Here is a 13,557-nt window from a genome sequence, read left to right as displayed (position 1 = left end):
GACACAGCCACGGTTGTGCCCATCAAAAGCTTCCACTGTGCCCAAACACAGCCACTGTTCCCATCAAAACCTGACACTGTGCCCATCAAACGCAGCCAATGTGCCATTAAACGCAGCCACTGTGCCATAAGACGCAGACAATGTGGCATAAAACGTAGCCACTGTGCCCATAAAATGCCCCCTGTGCCCATCAAAAGCTGACACTGCCCATCAAACGCTGCCATTGTGCCATCAAACGCAGCCAATGTGCCCATCAAAAGCTGCCACTGTGCCCATCAAAAGCTTCCACTGTGCCCATCAAAAGCTGACACTGTGCCCATCAAAAGCTGCCACTCTGCCCATCAGACACAACCACTGTTGTGCCCATCAAAAATTGCCACTCTGCCCATCAAAAGCTGCCACTGCCTAAACACAGCCACTGAGCCATAAAACGCAGCCACTGTGCCCATCAAACGCCCACCGTGCCCATAAAAAGCTGCCACTGTGCCCATCAAAAGCTGACACTGTGCCCATCAAAAGCTGACACACTGTGCCCATCAAACACAGCCACTGTGCCCATCAGACACAGCCACTGTTGTGCCCATCAAAAGCTGCTACTCTGCCCATCAAAAGCTTCCACTGTGCCCAAACACAGCCACTGTGCCCATCAAAACCTGACACTATGCCCATCAAATGCAGCCAATGTGCCATTAAACGCAGCCACTGTGCCATAAAACGCAGACAATGTGGCATAAAACGTAGCCACTGTGCCCATCAAATGCCCCCTGTGCCCATCAAAAGCTGACACTGCCCATCAAACGCCACCATTGTGCCATCAAATGCAGCCACTGTGCCCATCAAAAGCTGCCACTGTGCCCATCAAAAGCTGACACTGTGCCCATCAAAAGCTGCCACTCTGCCCATCAGACACAGCCACTGTTGTGCCCATCAAAAACTGCCACTCTGCCCATCAAAAGCTGCCACTGCCTAAACACAGCCACTGAGCCATAAAACGCAGCCACTGTGCCCATCAAATGCCCACCGTGCCCATAAAAAGCTGCCACTGTGCCCATCAAAAGCTGACACTGTGCCCATCAAAAGCTGACACACTGTGCCCATCAAACACAGCCACTGTGCCCATTAGACACAGCCACTGTTGTGCCCATTAAAAGCTGCTACTCTGCCCATCAAAAGCTTCCACTGTGCCCAAACACAGCCACTGTGCCCATCAAAACCTGACACTGTGCCCATCAAACGCAGCCAATGTGCCATTAAACGCAGCCACTGTGCCATAAAACGCAGACAATGTGGCATAAAACGTAGCCACTGTGCCCATCAAATGCCCCCTGTGCCCATCAAAAGCTGACACTGCCCATCAAACGCAGCCATTGTGCCATCAAACGCAGCCACTGTGCCCATCAAAAGCTGCCACTGTGCCCATCAAAAGCTGCCACTGTGCCCATCAAAAGCTGCCACTCTGCCCATCAGACACAGCCACTGTTGTGCCCATCAAAAACTGCCACTCTGCCCATCAAAAGCTGCCACTGCCTAAACACAGCCACTGAGCCATAAAACGCAGCCACTGTGCCCATCAAACGCCCACCGTGCCCATAAAAAGCTGCCACTGTGCCCATCAAAAGCTGACACTGTGCCCATCAAAAGCTGACACACTGTGCCCATCAAACACAGCCACTGTGCCCATCAGACACAGCCACTGTGCCCATCAGACACAGCCACTGTTGTGCCCATCAAAAGCTGCTACTCTGCCCATCAAAAGCTGCCACTGCCCAAACACAGCCACTGAGCCATAAAACGCAGCCACTGTGCCCATCAAACGCCCACCGTGCCCATCAAAAGCTGACACTGCCCATCAAAAGCTGCCACTGTGCCCATCAAAAGCTGACACTGTGCCCATCAAAAGCTGACACTGTGCCCATCAAACACAGCCACTGTGCCCATCAGACACAGCCACTGTTGTGCCCATCAAAAGCTGCTACTCTGCCCATCAAAAGCTTTCACTGTGCCCAAACACAGCCACTGTGCCCATCAAAACCTGACACTGTGCCCATTAAACGCAGCCAATGTGCCATTAAACGCAGCCACTGTGCCATAAAACACAGACAATGTGGCATAAAACTTAGCCACTGTGCCCATCAAATGCCCCCTGTGCCCATCAAAAGCTGACACTGCCCATCAAACGCTGCAATTGTGCCATCAAACGCAGCCACTGTGCCCATCAAAAGCTGCCACTGTGCCCATCAAAAGCTGACACTGTGCCCATCAAAAGCTGACACTGTGCCCATCAAACACAGCCACTGTGCCCATCAGACACAGCCACTGTTGTGCCCATCAAAAGCTGCTACTCTGCCCATCAAAAGCTTTCACTGTGCCCAAACACAGCCACTGTGCCCATCAAAACCTGACACTGTGCCCATTAAACGCAGCCAATGTGCCATTAAACGCAGCCACTGTGCCATAAAACACAGACAATGTGGCATAAAACTTAGCCACTGTGCCCATCAAATGCCCCCTGTGCCCATCAAAAGCTGACACTGCCCATCAAACGCCGCAATTGTGCCATCAAACGCAGCCACTGTGCCCATCAAAAGCTGCCACTGTGCCCATCAAAAGCTGACACTGTGCCCATCAAAAGCTGCCACTCTGCCCATCAGACACAGCCACTGTTGTGCCCATCAAAAACTGCCACTCTGCCCATCAAAAGCTGCCACTGCCTAAACACAGCCACTGAGCCATAAAACGCAGCCACTGTGCCCATCAAATGCCCACCGTGCCCATAAAAAGCTGCCACTGTGCCCATCAAAAGCTGACACTGTGCCCATCAAAAGCTGACACACTGTGCCCATCAAACACAGCCACTGTGCCCATCAGACACAGCCACTGTTGTGCCCATTAAAAGCTGCTACTCTGCCCATCAAAAGCTTCCACTGTGCCCAAACACAGCCACTGTGCCCATCAAAACCTGACACTGTGCCCATCAAACACAGCCAATGTGCCATTAAACGCAGCCACTGTGCCATAAAACGCAGACAATGTGGCATAAAACGTAGCCACTGTGCCCATCAAATGCCCCCTGTGCCCATCAAAAGCTGACACTGCCCATCAAACGCAGCCATTGTGCCATCAAACGCAGCCACTGTGCCCATCAAAAGCTGCCACTGTGCCCATCAAAAGCTGCCACTGTGCCCATCAAAAGCTGCCACTCTGCCCATCAGACACAGCCACTGTTGTGCCCATCAAAAACTGCCACTCTGCCCATCAAAAGCTGCCACTGCCTAAACACAGCCACTGAGCCATAAAACGCAGCCACTGTGCCCATCAAACGCCCACCGTGCCCATAAAAAGCTGCCACTGTGCCCATCAAAAGCTGACACTGTGCCCATCAAAAGCTGACACACTGTGCCCATCAAACACAGCCACTGTGCCCATCAGACACAGCCACTGTGCCCATCAGACACAGCCACTGTTGTGCCCATCAAAAGCTGCTACTCTGCCCATCAAAAGCTGCCACTGCCCAAACACAGCCACTGAGCCATAAAACGCAGCCACTGTGCCCATCAAACGCCCACCGTGCCCATCAAAAGCTGACACTGCCCATCAAAAGCTGCCACTGTGCCCATCAAAAGCTGACACTGTGCCCATCAAACACAGCCACTGTGCCCATCAGACACAGCCACTGTTGTGCCCATCAAAAGCTGCCACTCTGCCCATCAAAAGCTTCCACTGTGCCCAAACACAGCCACTGTGCCCATCAAACGCAGCCAATGTGCCATTAAACGCAGCCACTGTGCCATAAAACGTAGACAATGTGGCATAAAACGTAGCCACTGTGCCCATCAAATGCCCCCTGCGCCTATCAAAAGCTGCCACTGCCCATCAAACGCAGCCACTGTGCCCATCAAAAGCTGCCACTGTGCCCATCAAAAGCTGCCACTGTGCCCATCAAACACAGCCACTGTGCCCATCAGACACAGCCACTGTTGTACCCATCAAAAGCTGCCACTCTGCCCATCAAAAGCTTCCACTGTGCCCGAACACAGCCACTCTGCCCATCTAAAGCTAACACTGTGCCCATCAAATTGTGCCACTATGACAGCCCACTTGCCGTCTGCCCGGCACTTACCCTGTCTTGGTGGTGGCGGGTGACGGCGGTGAGCGGTGGGACCTTGCAGCATGTCAGACAGTGACTCCTGTGTCCTCCATGCGTCTCCTCCCCTGATAGGCGTCCAATCGTAGCGCTTGTCATTTCAGCCAATCAGGTGACAGGTAACAGACCCACGCATCTGATTGCCTGAGAGGTGGTTCAGTGTTAGGAAAGCGAATATTCATTTGCTTTTCTAACACACCTAGGTGAACTGCTTAGCGCTCGCAGTTCACGTTTTTTGAAGCCTATTAGAGCCTATGGCTCTAATCAGGTACTTCAAAAACTCCTCCCCTCTGCTGTAATTCAGGCGCCCGGCGTCCGAAAAGGGGCCAGGTGCCTGAATAGGGGGTGGCTACAGTGGCCATGGATAGATTCATGCTATGCATGAATCTATCCATTATACACAGAGGGGGGTGGCTAGAGAGAGGGAGCGGTACCCGTGTGCTCTTAATGGACGCACCGCCACTGAGGAGAGGTGTATACACTGCTCCTAAAGCGCCCCTGCCTTTCTTTGGCTGCTAGTGGGGGTTAAAAGCGCCCCACTAGCAGCTGAAAAGCCGCTAGCGCCTCAGTGTGAAAGTGCCCTAAGTGTTCACAACACAAAAAGGGAGAAACACAGCAACCCGGCCCAAAAGGTGAATCAACAAAAAGGCTTCAAATGAAGACTCCACCCAGGCCAGATCTCCATAATTAAGGCCGATGGTGAAATGCATCAGGGACCATGGCTTGGGTGGAGTCAGGCTGAAGTCGTCATGTTTACTCACCTCTTGGGCTGAGTTCCTGTGTGGCAGTGCTTTTCCCTTTCTAGTGTATGCTAAAAAGCCAATGGGTGGGCTCTGTAGCCACCTGCACCCTTGAGTAGGAGTAGTAGTCTGCCCAGTTGAAAAATACCTTTGCATGCAAAGTAGACCCCCGTGCTGGAGGACAACGTACAGGAGGGGCACGCAGCATGCTTCTAAACCACAGCAGCTTCAATCATGTATATATACACACATGACTGAGCCTGCATGTGCTGCCCCGCTGCAGTATATCTTTTTGGGGACCAGTGGCACTAATACAGTGATCGTTGGTAAAAATGTGCACTGTCACTGTACTAATGACACTGGCTGGGAAAGGGTTAAAAAAAAGGGGCGATTAAAGGGTTAACTGTGTGCCTAGCTGTTTCTTGTGCACTGTGTGGGAAGTGCTTTTTTGACCCCAGGTCTCATATTTAAGAGGGAAGTGCTTTTACTAGGGGAAGGAATGGATCCTGTGTTCTTGCAAACAGACATAATGGCGGTCTGCCTTGTTTGCATATGCAGAACGCCATTCTGGCTCTCTGCCTAATGATAGCCGGTTTCTGGTGGACATCAAGTCTGCGGTACCCACAGATCAGCTCCCACTGCGTGTAATCACAGTGGGAGAGGGTTGCCGGCGGTGCGTATGCACTCCCCAGACCCGGGAGTGTCAGATCATATAATACATAGATCTCTCCCCTCCCCCTCTCGTTCCCATACTCCGTGTTGTATGTTGCATAGTCCTAACCAAAGTGTTCATTCTCTCAACAGTTACTGATTGTAAAGAAGTTCTTCTGTAAGGTAGGCTCAGACAAAGAGATATCATTCTTTGTGCAAATGTTATTGAAAATTAAAATGTTTTAAAAAATGATTGTGTAGCCCTAGGTGTATGTGTGTCTGTGAGGCTGTCAGTTGTGGTCAGTAATTAGGAGAATTTTGTGGGTAAATAGACTGGGGCATAGGAGTTTAGTGCATAAAGTGACTAGGCCCAACTTCTGACCATAATAACGCTTTTTCACAGTGTGCTATATCACTACAGATTGTATGATTGAATCGGTTCTGATATCGCTGTTTTACTAACCTAACAGATTATTATTCTAAAGAGGAAACCTTCATTTTGTTTGCAAATATTAAAGATTTACTACCAGGAAGAATGAGTCCTTACATTAAAAGAGCACCTGTCATTTCAGATCCATCATGGCAGTGCCTGTTAGCGGCGTCCACTCACCTGCTGCCGCCACGTCCCTCACCTTGTTGTGTCACTGCCACATTACCAGCCGTCCCATTTAAGTGAATGGGACTGTCGGTGAGTCAACAGCGAGTCAGAGGAGAAGCTGGTGGGGGACAGAGATGACAGCCGCTCTTTAAAAATTATGATTTCTATCGAGTGGATTTAAATCAACCCTTTTTACTAGTGATTTAAATCCAATCCACCCTGCATTGCATGCTATTATTAAGCTTATGATATACCAGATCCTTGACTAGTGTAGTCCAGATGTACCCCAATTTTACCCATACTGTTAGCCACCATACTCCACCCTCTTACCAACTTAAATAACGAGACCACACCTTTCATCTGGAGTATAAATGGCCATAACAGCCTTTTATTAAACAACTGTATAAAATTACCTCCAATATTAACTTCAATATGAATAACATATAAACTCAGATAAAACAACATGTTTTAAACAATCTGTTGGTCAATGACGGAGCTACCCCAGTTTACCACATATCCACAAGAGGGCACTGCAGGAACATGTTTCAAAACTGATAAGGCCTCCAGCTGTACCGCTCGGAGACAACCCCCTCCCGCAGTGCAACATACCGGTATTCCTTTCAGGAATACACAGGAGGGGCCATACTATTGCTGACCCCCCACCCCTTTTAACCTTTTATTTACCGCTACCGTCACCGACCAACAACAACAAACCAGCCACAGCCCGAAAGGATGAAACCTTATCCTTAAGGGCCCCTCCACACCCTCAAGGCCCGTTCTATTCCTTCCTGCAAACCCATGGTCCAAAGATCCGTCCCCACATCTGTGAGGTGGACCCCATCCCTCCTCAAATAGAGGCCTACATTTATCTCGAGCTCTCTGTGCCGAATCACCATGCCCCCTTGTTGAACCAAAAACCTCCCCACCACCCTGTTGACACGTATACGAGCCTTGTTAATCCTTACCACAGACCTAGCATTGCGCCACGAAGTTCGTGCCACAATATCAGACCATAGTAACAAAGTGTTCGGATAATTAGTGTGCAAGTGCAACAAATCTGCTTTTACATCCTCTATCAGGTCCCGGACCGCCCTCACCCCCAAATCGTTACCTCCAGCGTGTATGACCAACACATCCGGAGGTCTATCTAGCCAGGCAAATCGTTCCACCTCTGAAACCACTCTGCCCCACATCATTCCTGGTCTCCCCAGCCACTTGATAAAAGCCTCCCTTCTCGATATGCCTAACTGGCGCCCATCTGGTCTCGCATCCCCTCTCCTTGCCCCCCAACAAACGTAGGAGTGTCCCAGTATCCAGACGAGGCGTGGAGACACTCCATCTGAAACGAAAAGACAACAAGGCAGGGTGATATCACCAACGCAACAGACCAAAAACACCCACTACCTATATGTGAAAACCCAACTTATACAACATACGGGTTTCATTTATTTTTCATTTATTTATTTATTTATTTATTTATTTATATATATATTTTTTTTTTTTTTTTTTTTATTATTCCACTACTAATTGAGGGCGAATGTATGAACGGAATCTCTTTGATTCCCATCTACCGATCCTCCGCACCGCTGCTTCATCCAACCCGCATCTGGCCGCTTCTGTGGCCGCCCCAATGCGGAAGGAGTGTGAGGCGTATGCTTTCTCATCCAAACCTATCATCGATAAGCATTTTCGAAACACCGCCACAAATTGAAACTTTGAAAGGTAAGCACCATTCTCATGACATAAAAATGGACCCTCACCTACCGGTCTAATCTTCCCAAATTCATTAACCGTCCTCACCGGACATACTGGCAATCCCGGTAATGCATGCAGCCACACATCTATGCCCTTTCCCAATTGGTCTGTTTTCGACCTCCTCAGCCGTAAACACACACTTCCCGTGCGTGCCCGCACGTCTTGCACCAAAATACCCCCCGCTTCCTTTTTGGATGGGCTGACCAACTCCCCTACCCGAAACGCCCCAAAAAACGCCAGCGAAAAAGCCGCTGTAAAAAGTAAACATTCATAACTTGAGCTGCACACCAACCCTAGCTGATCACAAATTGCCAACAGGTTGGCAAAAGTGACCGGTCTACGGTTATCTTTTTTCTTGTGCCCTTTCCGGTACCCTTTTAATGCCTGCCGTACCCAAAATTCCTTCGTCCAATCCTCCATCCCCTGTAACTTAAACAGAAACGACAGCGCCGCCAATTTCTTACCAATAGACGATACCCCCACCCCATTTTCCATATTCCTGGACACAAAATAAATGACCAATAATCTCAACTCTCCCCCGTCATCCTTTGCTCCGGATTCCCGTACAAGTCTCAACCATTCACCCCATACCTTCACATAGGCCGACCATGTGGACTCACTCACAGACTGTTGTATCCATCCTGCGATGACTCCAATGCCAGCTCCCAGATCCAACCCGGGCAAGGAATCCCTTACTTCTCTGCAGCCGGAGCTAATTCCCTGAACTTGTCCCACTGAAAGCGAGACAGTGAATCAGCCAGCGTATTTTCAATCCCAGGTATATGCACAGCATATATAAAAATATTCAATTGCAAGCACCGTAATACCAACTGTCGCAATAGTCTTATGACAGGTTGAGAAGACGCTGACAAGCGATTGACTACCTGCACCACTCCCATATTATCACAGTTCAACCGCAACTTTAAATTCTGACAAGCCTTGCCCCATAATTCCATAGCCAGAACTACTGGAAACAATTCCAATAGTACCAAATTACGAAGGAAACCTGCTTCAACCCAGGATTTTGGCCATGGTTCTGCACTCCATTGACCCTTAAAGAACGCCCCATATCCAGTAGATCCCGCCGCGTCAGTAACTAATTCTACATCGAAGTTGCTTACCGGACCAGACATCCACACTGACCTCCCGTTGTATTCCGACAAAAATTGATACCATACCTTTAAATCCTCACGATGATCCTTAGTAAGCCTAATGAAATGGGCCGGTGCTTTTACCCCAGCCGTAGCTGCAGACAGCCGTCGGCAAAAAACCCTACCCATGGGTATGATTCTACAAGCAAAGTTCAACTTACCAAGCAAAGATTGGAGATCCCTCAGCTGTATTTTTTTCATCCCATGGACCCGCCTTATTTCCGTCTGCAGATCCAGTAACTTTCCTTGCGGTAACCTACATTCCATTGCCATTGAATCAATAACAATGCCCAAAAAGCTAATCTCCGTGGTGGGGCCCTCAGTTTTGTCAGCAGCCAGGGGAACACCAAACCGTTCTGCAGTGTGTTGCAACGTTGACAATAAAATCGCACACACACTGGAAGACGGTGGGCCTATGCATAGGAAATCATCTAAATAGTGTATCATAGATTCAAGGCCGGACAAATCTCTTACCACCCACTCCAAAAAGGAACTGAAAACTTCAAACATGGCGCAGGAAATGGAGCAACCCATAGGCAAGCATTTGTCCACATAAAATTGTTCCTGCCACTTGCAACCCAGCAGCCAAAAACTGTCCGGGTGTACTGGCAGCAGCCTAAACGCTGCCTCAATATCAGCTTTTGCCATCAGTGCCCCTTTTCCATAGCGCCTGACCCATCGAACCGCCGCATCAAACGAAGTGTATGACACGGTGCAGACGTCCGGGTCAATGAAATCGTTAACCGAACCCCCTTTTGGAAATGATAAGTGGTGAATGAGCCGAAACTTATTCGGCTCTTTCTTGGGCACCACCCCCAGAGGGGACACCACCAAGTCATTCAATGGTTTTGCCTCAAATGGCCCCCCCATCCGTCCTAAAGCCACTTCCTTTTCCAATTTAAATTCCGTGCTACTGGAGGAACCACCGCCAATGAACATGGAATTTTGAACCCCTCTCTAAAACCCTCAGTGATCAGTAACGCCGCTTTCCTATCCGGATACTTACTCAGGAAAGGTTGCATCCTTTCCACCTTCACCGGCGTCATCCCTCTTGTGAGCAAACTCCCCGGTACGTTTACCTTTTTTGAAACACCGAGACAGGGTGTGGGCTCCCCCACAGCCTGAACACTCGTGCTTGAATTTGCAGGACCCCCCAAATTTACAGGATCCTTCATTATACTGCCAGTATACCCCCCATTTTCTGCCGGCCGGTAGTCCTGAGGAGTTAGTACCCCCGGCCCCCCCTTGAAATAACTGAGGTGGGGTCCTAGCCGACGACATCAGCTTCATCCATAGGCTAATATCCTTATGGTCCCAACGCGGAGCCGGACGCACCGCTCTGCGTTGACGAAACTGCTCATCGTAACGTAACCACGCAGTTCCCCCGTACACTCTATGTGCCTCACCTATAGCATCCATATAACAAAACAACCCCGAACAATGTTCAGGGTTCTTTTCGCCAATGACACTAGCCATGATAGCGAACGCTTGCAACCAATTCACAAACGTCCGCGGTATCAATCTATATCTCCTCTTCTCCTCATCCTCCTTCTTGGAATCGTCGGGTTTAACCCTATCCAGGTTAAACTTTTCCAATGGCAACAAGGAGAAAATTTCCACGTACTCACCTTTATGAATTTTTTCTCTCACTTCAGGTTTCAAGTGTGCCCCTAACGGGCCTTCAAAACAAACATATATCTCACATTTTGCAGCATCTGCCAGCCTAACCACATCAGTCCTGCCTTTTGTTTCTGCAGCCCCCTTCTCACCTGCTGTTTCCTTGTCTGCCACCTTCTCTGGCGTTGTGGTAGCTGGCACCTCTGTAACCGCAGCCCCTGTCGCCCTTTGTGCATCCCCTTGCGGAGCCTGCCCTGGTCCCTCTCCAAAGCGACCAACCAGGGCCCTTAAACCCTCCAATAGCTCCTGGAGCTGTCCCCCTGACCCCGAACTGGCGGGTGCAGTACTCGCCAGTTGTTGGTCAGTAACCTGACCCACCCCGCTCTGCAAAGGTGTCACCATCCCTCCTGCAGTTGTTGCTATCCCCCCCAGCAAGCCCTGCAAAGCATTGGTAAAGGAAAAGTTATCACTAGACTTACCGGGCTGACCAGGATTCCTCCCAACAGCCGCTGTGCTGCTCTCTCTTGCTGGTTCCGGCTGCTGTAGCCCATCTTCCTCATCGGACACCTCGTCTTCGGACTGTTCCCCTTGCACTGGGATTGGCGTCAGAGGTAGCCCCCCAGGAGAAGCCCTCCTGGAGGCCGGAAGCCCACGCTGGTGTGAGGCCTGCACCGTGCGACGAGTCACTGCTGCTCCCTGCTGCCCTGAACTTCCAGCTACCGGGCCAGCCTGGGCGCTGTTTCCATCGCCATCTTGGGACACGTCCCCCCCGCCCGGTAAGCTCCGCCCACCCGCGGTGCCGCTCGATCCACGCGACCCGGACGCTGCTGCTCTCGGCGCCGTTCTCCCCCTTCTGTCCACCTGCTCACACTTGTGCAGAGGTACTGAGGGGCTGTTCGAAATCCTCCGTGCAGTGCCAGCATGCGGGGAAGTGGCGCCATGTTGGCCCGTGGCCCCGCCCACCGCTCCGTGACCGCGGCGTGTAACCCGCCCGGGCCCCACCGAATCACCCGTGTGGCTCCTCTTGGCCGGCGGTGCCGATTGTTCCCCCCTTGGGCTCCGTGTCAGACGACCCTGTCCATGTCCTGGCCCAGGTGAATAGCGCGCCGGAGGCCGCGATCTCCGCGCACGCACAGACGGCTCACCTTCACCCCCTGCATGGCTTGCTTCTCCCCCGAGCATCGCTGTGACCTGGCTGCGAAGCCAGTCGGATCCATTCGCCACCGCCGCCTGCCGCAACCGCGCCAAAATCGCCTCAACGTCCGCCATTGTGTCTGAGGAGCAGAGAAATTCTGCCTCCTCGTGTCTCCTTCCCAGCACACTGTTCCGTTTTTGCTCCTCCCCTCTTTTATAAGGCCACTCCTCCTTACTTTCCTGTTATCTCCTCCCACACTTTTCCTTGAAACATTAACCCTATGTGTGTCACTAGACACACTGTCATGCCCGGCCCTGCACTATTCCTCTTCTTTCCATCATTCCGGGCCTCACTTTACCACCATTAATCCCCAAGCTGATCTCCTAGTATTTATGATACATGCATATTCTTAGACCCAAGTGCATAACTGTACATTTATCAACATGAAACCTCATTTTGCCACATAGTTGCCCAATAAAACAGTGCATTGAGGTCGGGTTGTAAGTTGGAGACGTCCTGTAAGGACGTTATTCCACTGCAAGAACTGCTCAAGTTCAGTTACATTTGATGCTGACCGTTTGTGGACTGCAGTCTTCATGTAATTCCACCGATTTTCAATGGCGTTTAAGTCTGAGCTCTGACTGGGCCATGCAAGGGCACTCACCTTTTTCTCCTTCAATTACTATGTGCTCATTGTTCTGTGTGCTTTGGGTCATTGTCATGTTGGAAGGTAAACCTTCTTCCCATTGACAACCTTCTGGCAGTGGGCAGCAGATTTTCCACTGCAGAGAAATACCCACCAGGATCTTACCACCCCCATACCAGGATCTTACCACCCCCATACCAGGATATTATCACCTCCGTGGTTTACTATTAGAATGGTGTTATGTGGATGGTGAACTGTATTTGGATTTCTGCCAGACATATTATTTGGTATTGAGGCCAAATAATTCAATTTTAGTCTCATTGGACCATAACACATTTTTCCATGTGGCCTCAGAATCTTCAAGGTGTGTTTTGACAAAGCTCAAGTAAATGCAGGTGGTTTTTCTTGAGGAGTGTTATTTTTTTATTGCAATCCTCCCATACAAGCCACATTTGTGTAGAATGTGTGATATTGTTGTCACATGCACACAATGACCACGCTTTGTTCTTTTAAATCAGGGATATGCAATTAGCGGACCTCCAGCTGTTGCAGAACTACAAGTCCCATGAGGCATAACAAGATTTTGACAGCCACAAGCATGACACCCAGAGGCAGAGGCATGATGGGACTTGTAGTTTTGCAACAGCTGGAGGTCCGCTAATTGCATATCCCTGTTTTACATGTAGTCTTTCATGGGGCCTGGAGGGGACTTTTTCTATAAGAGACTCTCCAATGGTCACAGAGAGGGCCTATGTTAGAGAGCCCCCTCCAGGATCCATTGGACCCCATTGTAGTTTGTAATGGGGCCTGGTGGGGGCTCTAAAGGCCCCTTTCACACGAGGCGGACTCCGCTTCCACGGAGCCCGCCTCGGTCCGCCGGCTTAGCGGGAGATCTGTCCGTTGATCTCCGCTGAGCCAGCGGATGACAGGTCCCTCTCTGCTCACTGAGTGGGGAGGGGCTTGTCAGGGGCCGCTGCCGCCTATGGAGGGATCGGATGAAAACGGACAGCATGTCCGTTTTCGTCAGATCTCACCCGATCCGATCCGCCAGCGACGAACCTGGACGTAGGGCCATCCGTCTGCTTTTAGCGGATCGGACCGGGTCGGATGTCAGCGGACA

At 50.5% G+C, this 13,557-nt stretch overlaps 1 protein-coding gene across 1 annotated transcript in view; it reads right to left on the bottom strand.

Moving 5' to 3' along the window:
- LOC141113338 (beta-1,4 N-acetylgalactosaminyltransferase 2-like) overlaps window positions 1-12,513 on the bottom strand; it is a 33,476-nt gene extending 20,963 nt beyond the window's left edge. The window contains exon 1 of the mRNA XM_073606399.1: window positions 12,434-12,513. Coding sequence (XP_073462500.1) covers window positions 12,434-12,513 — 80 coding nt within the window. The remainder of the gene's footprint in view (window positions 1-12,433) is intronic.
- Window positions 12,514-13,557: the final 1,044 nt, after the last annotated feature.

Source organism: Aquarana catesbeiana, linkage group LG12 (assembly GCF_042186555.1).
Source record: "Aquarana catesbeiana isolate 2022-GZ linkage group LG12, ASM4218655v1, whole genome shotgun sequence".
In the NCBI taxonomy this organism is placed as follows: Eukaryota; Metazoa; Chordata; class Amphibia; order Anura; family Ranidae; genus Aquarana; species Aquarana catesbeiana.
Note: the sequence above shows the minus strand (reverse complement) of the source record. Positions and strands in the feature narration are given on the sequence as shown.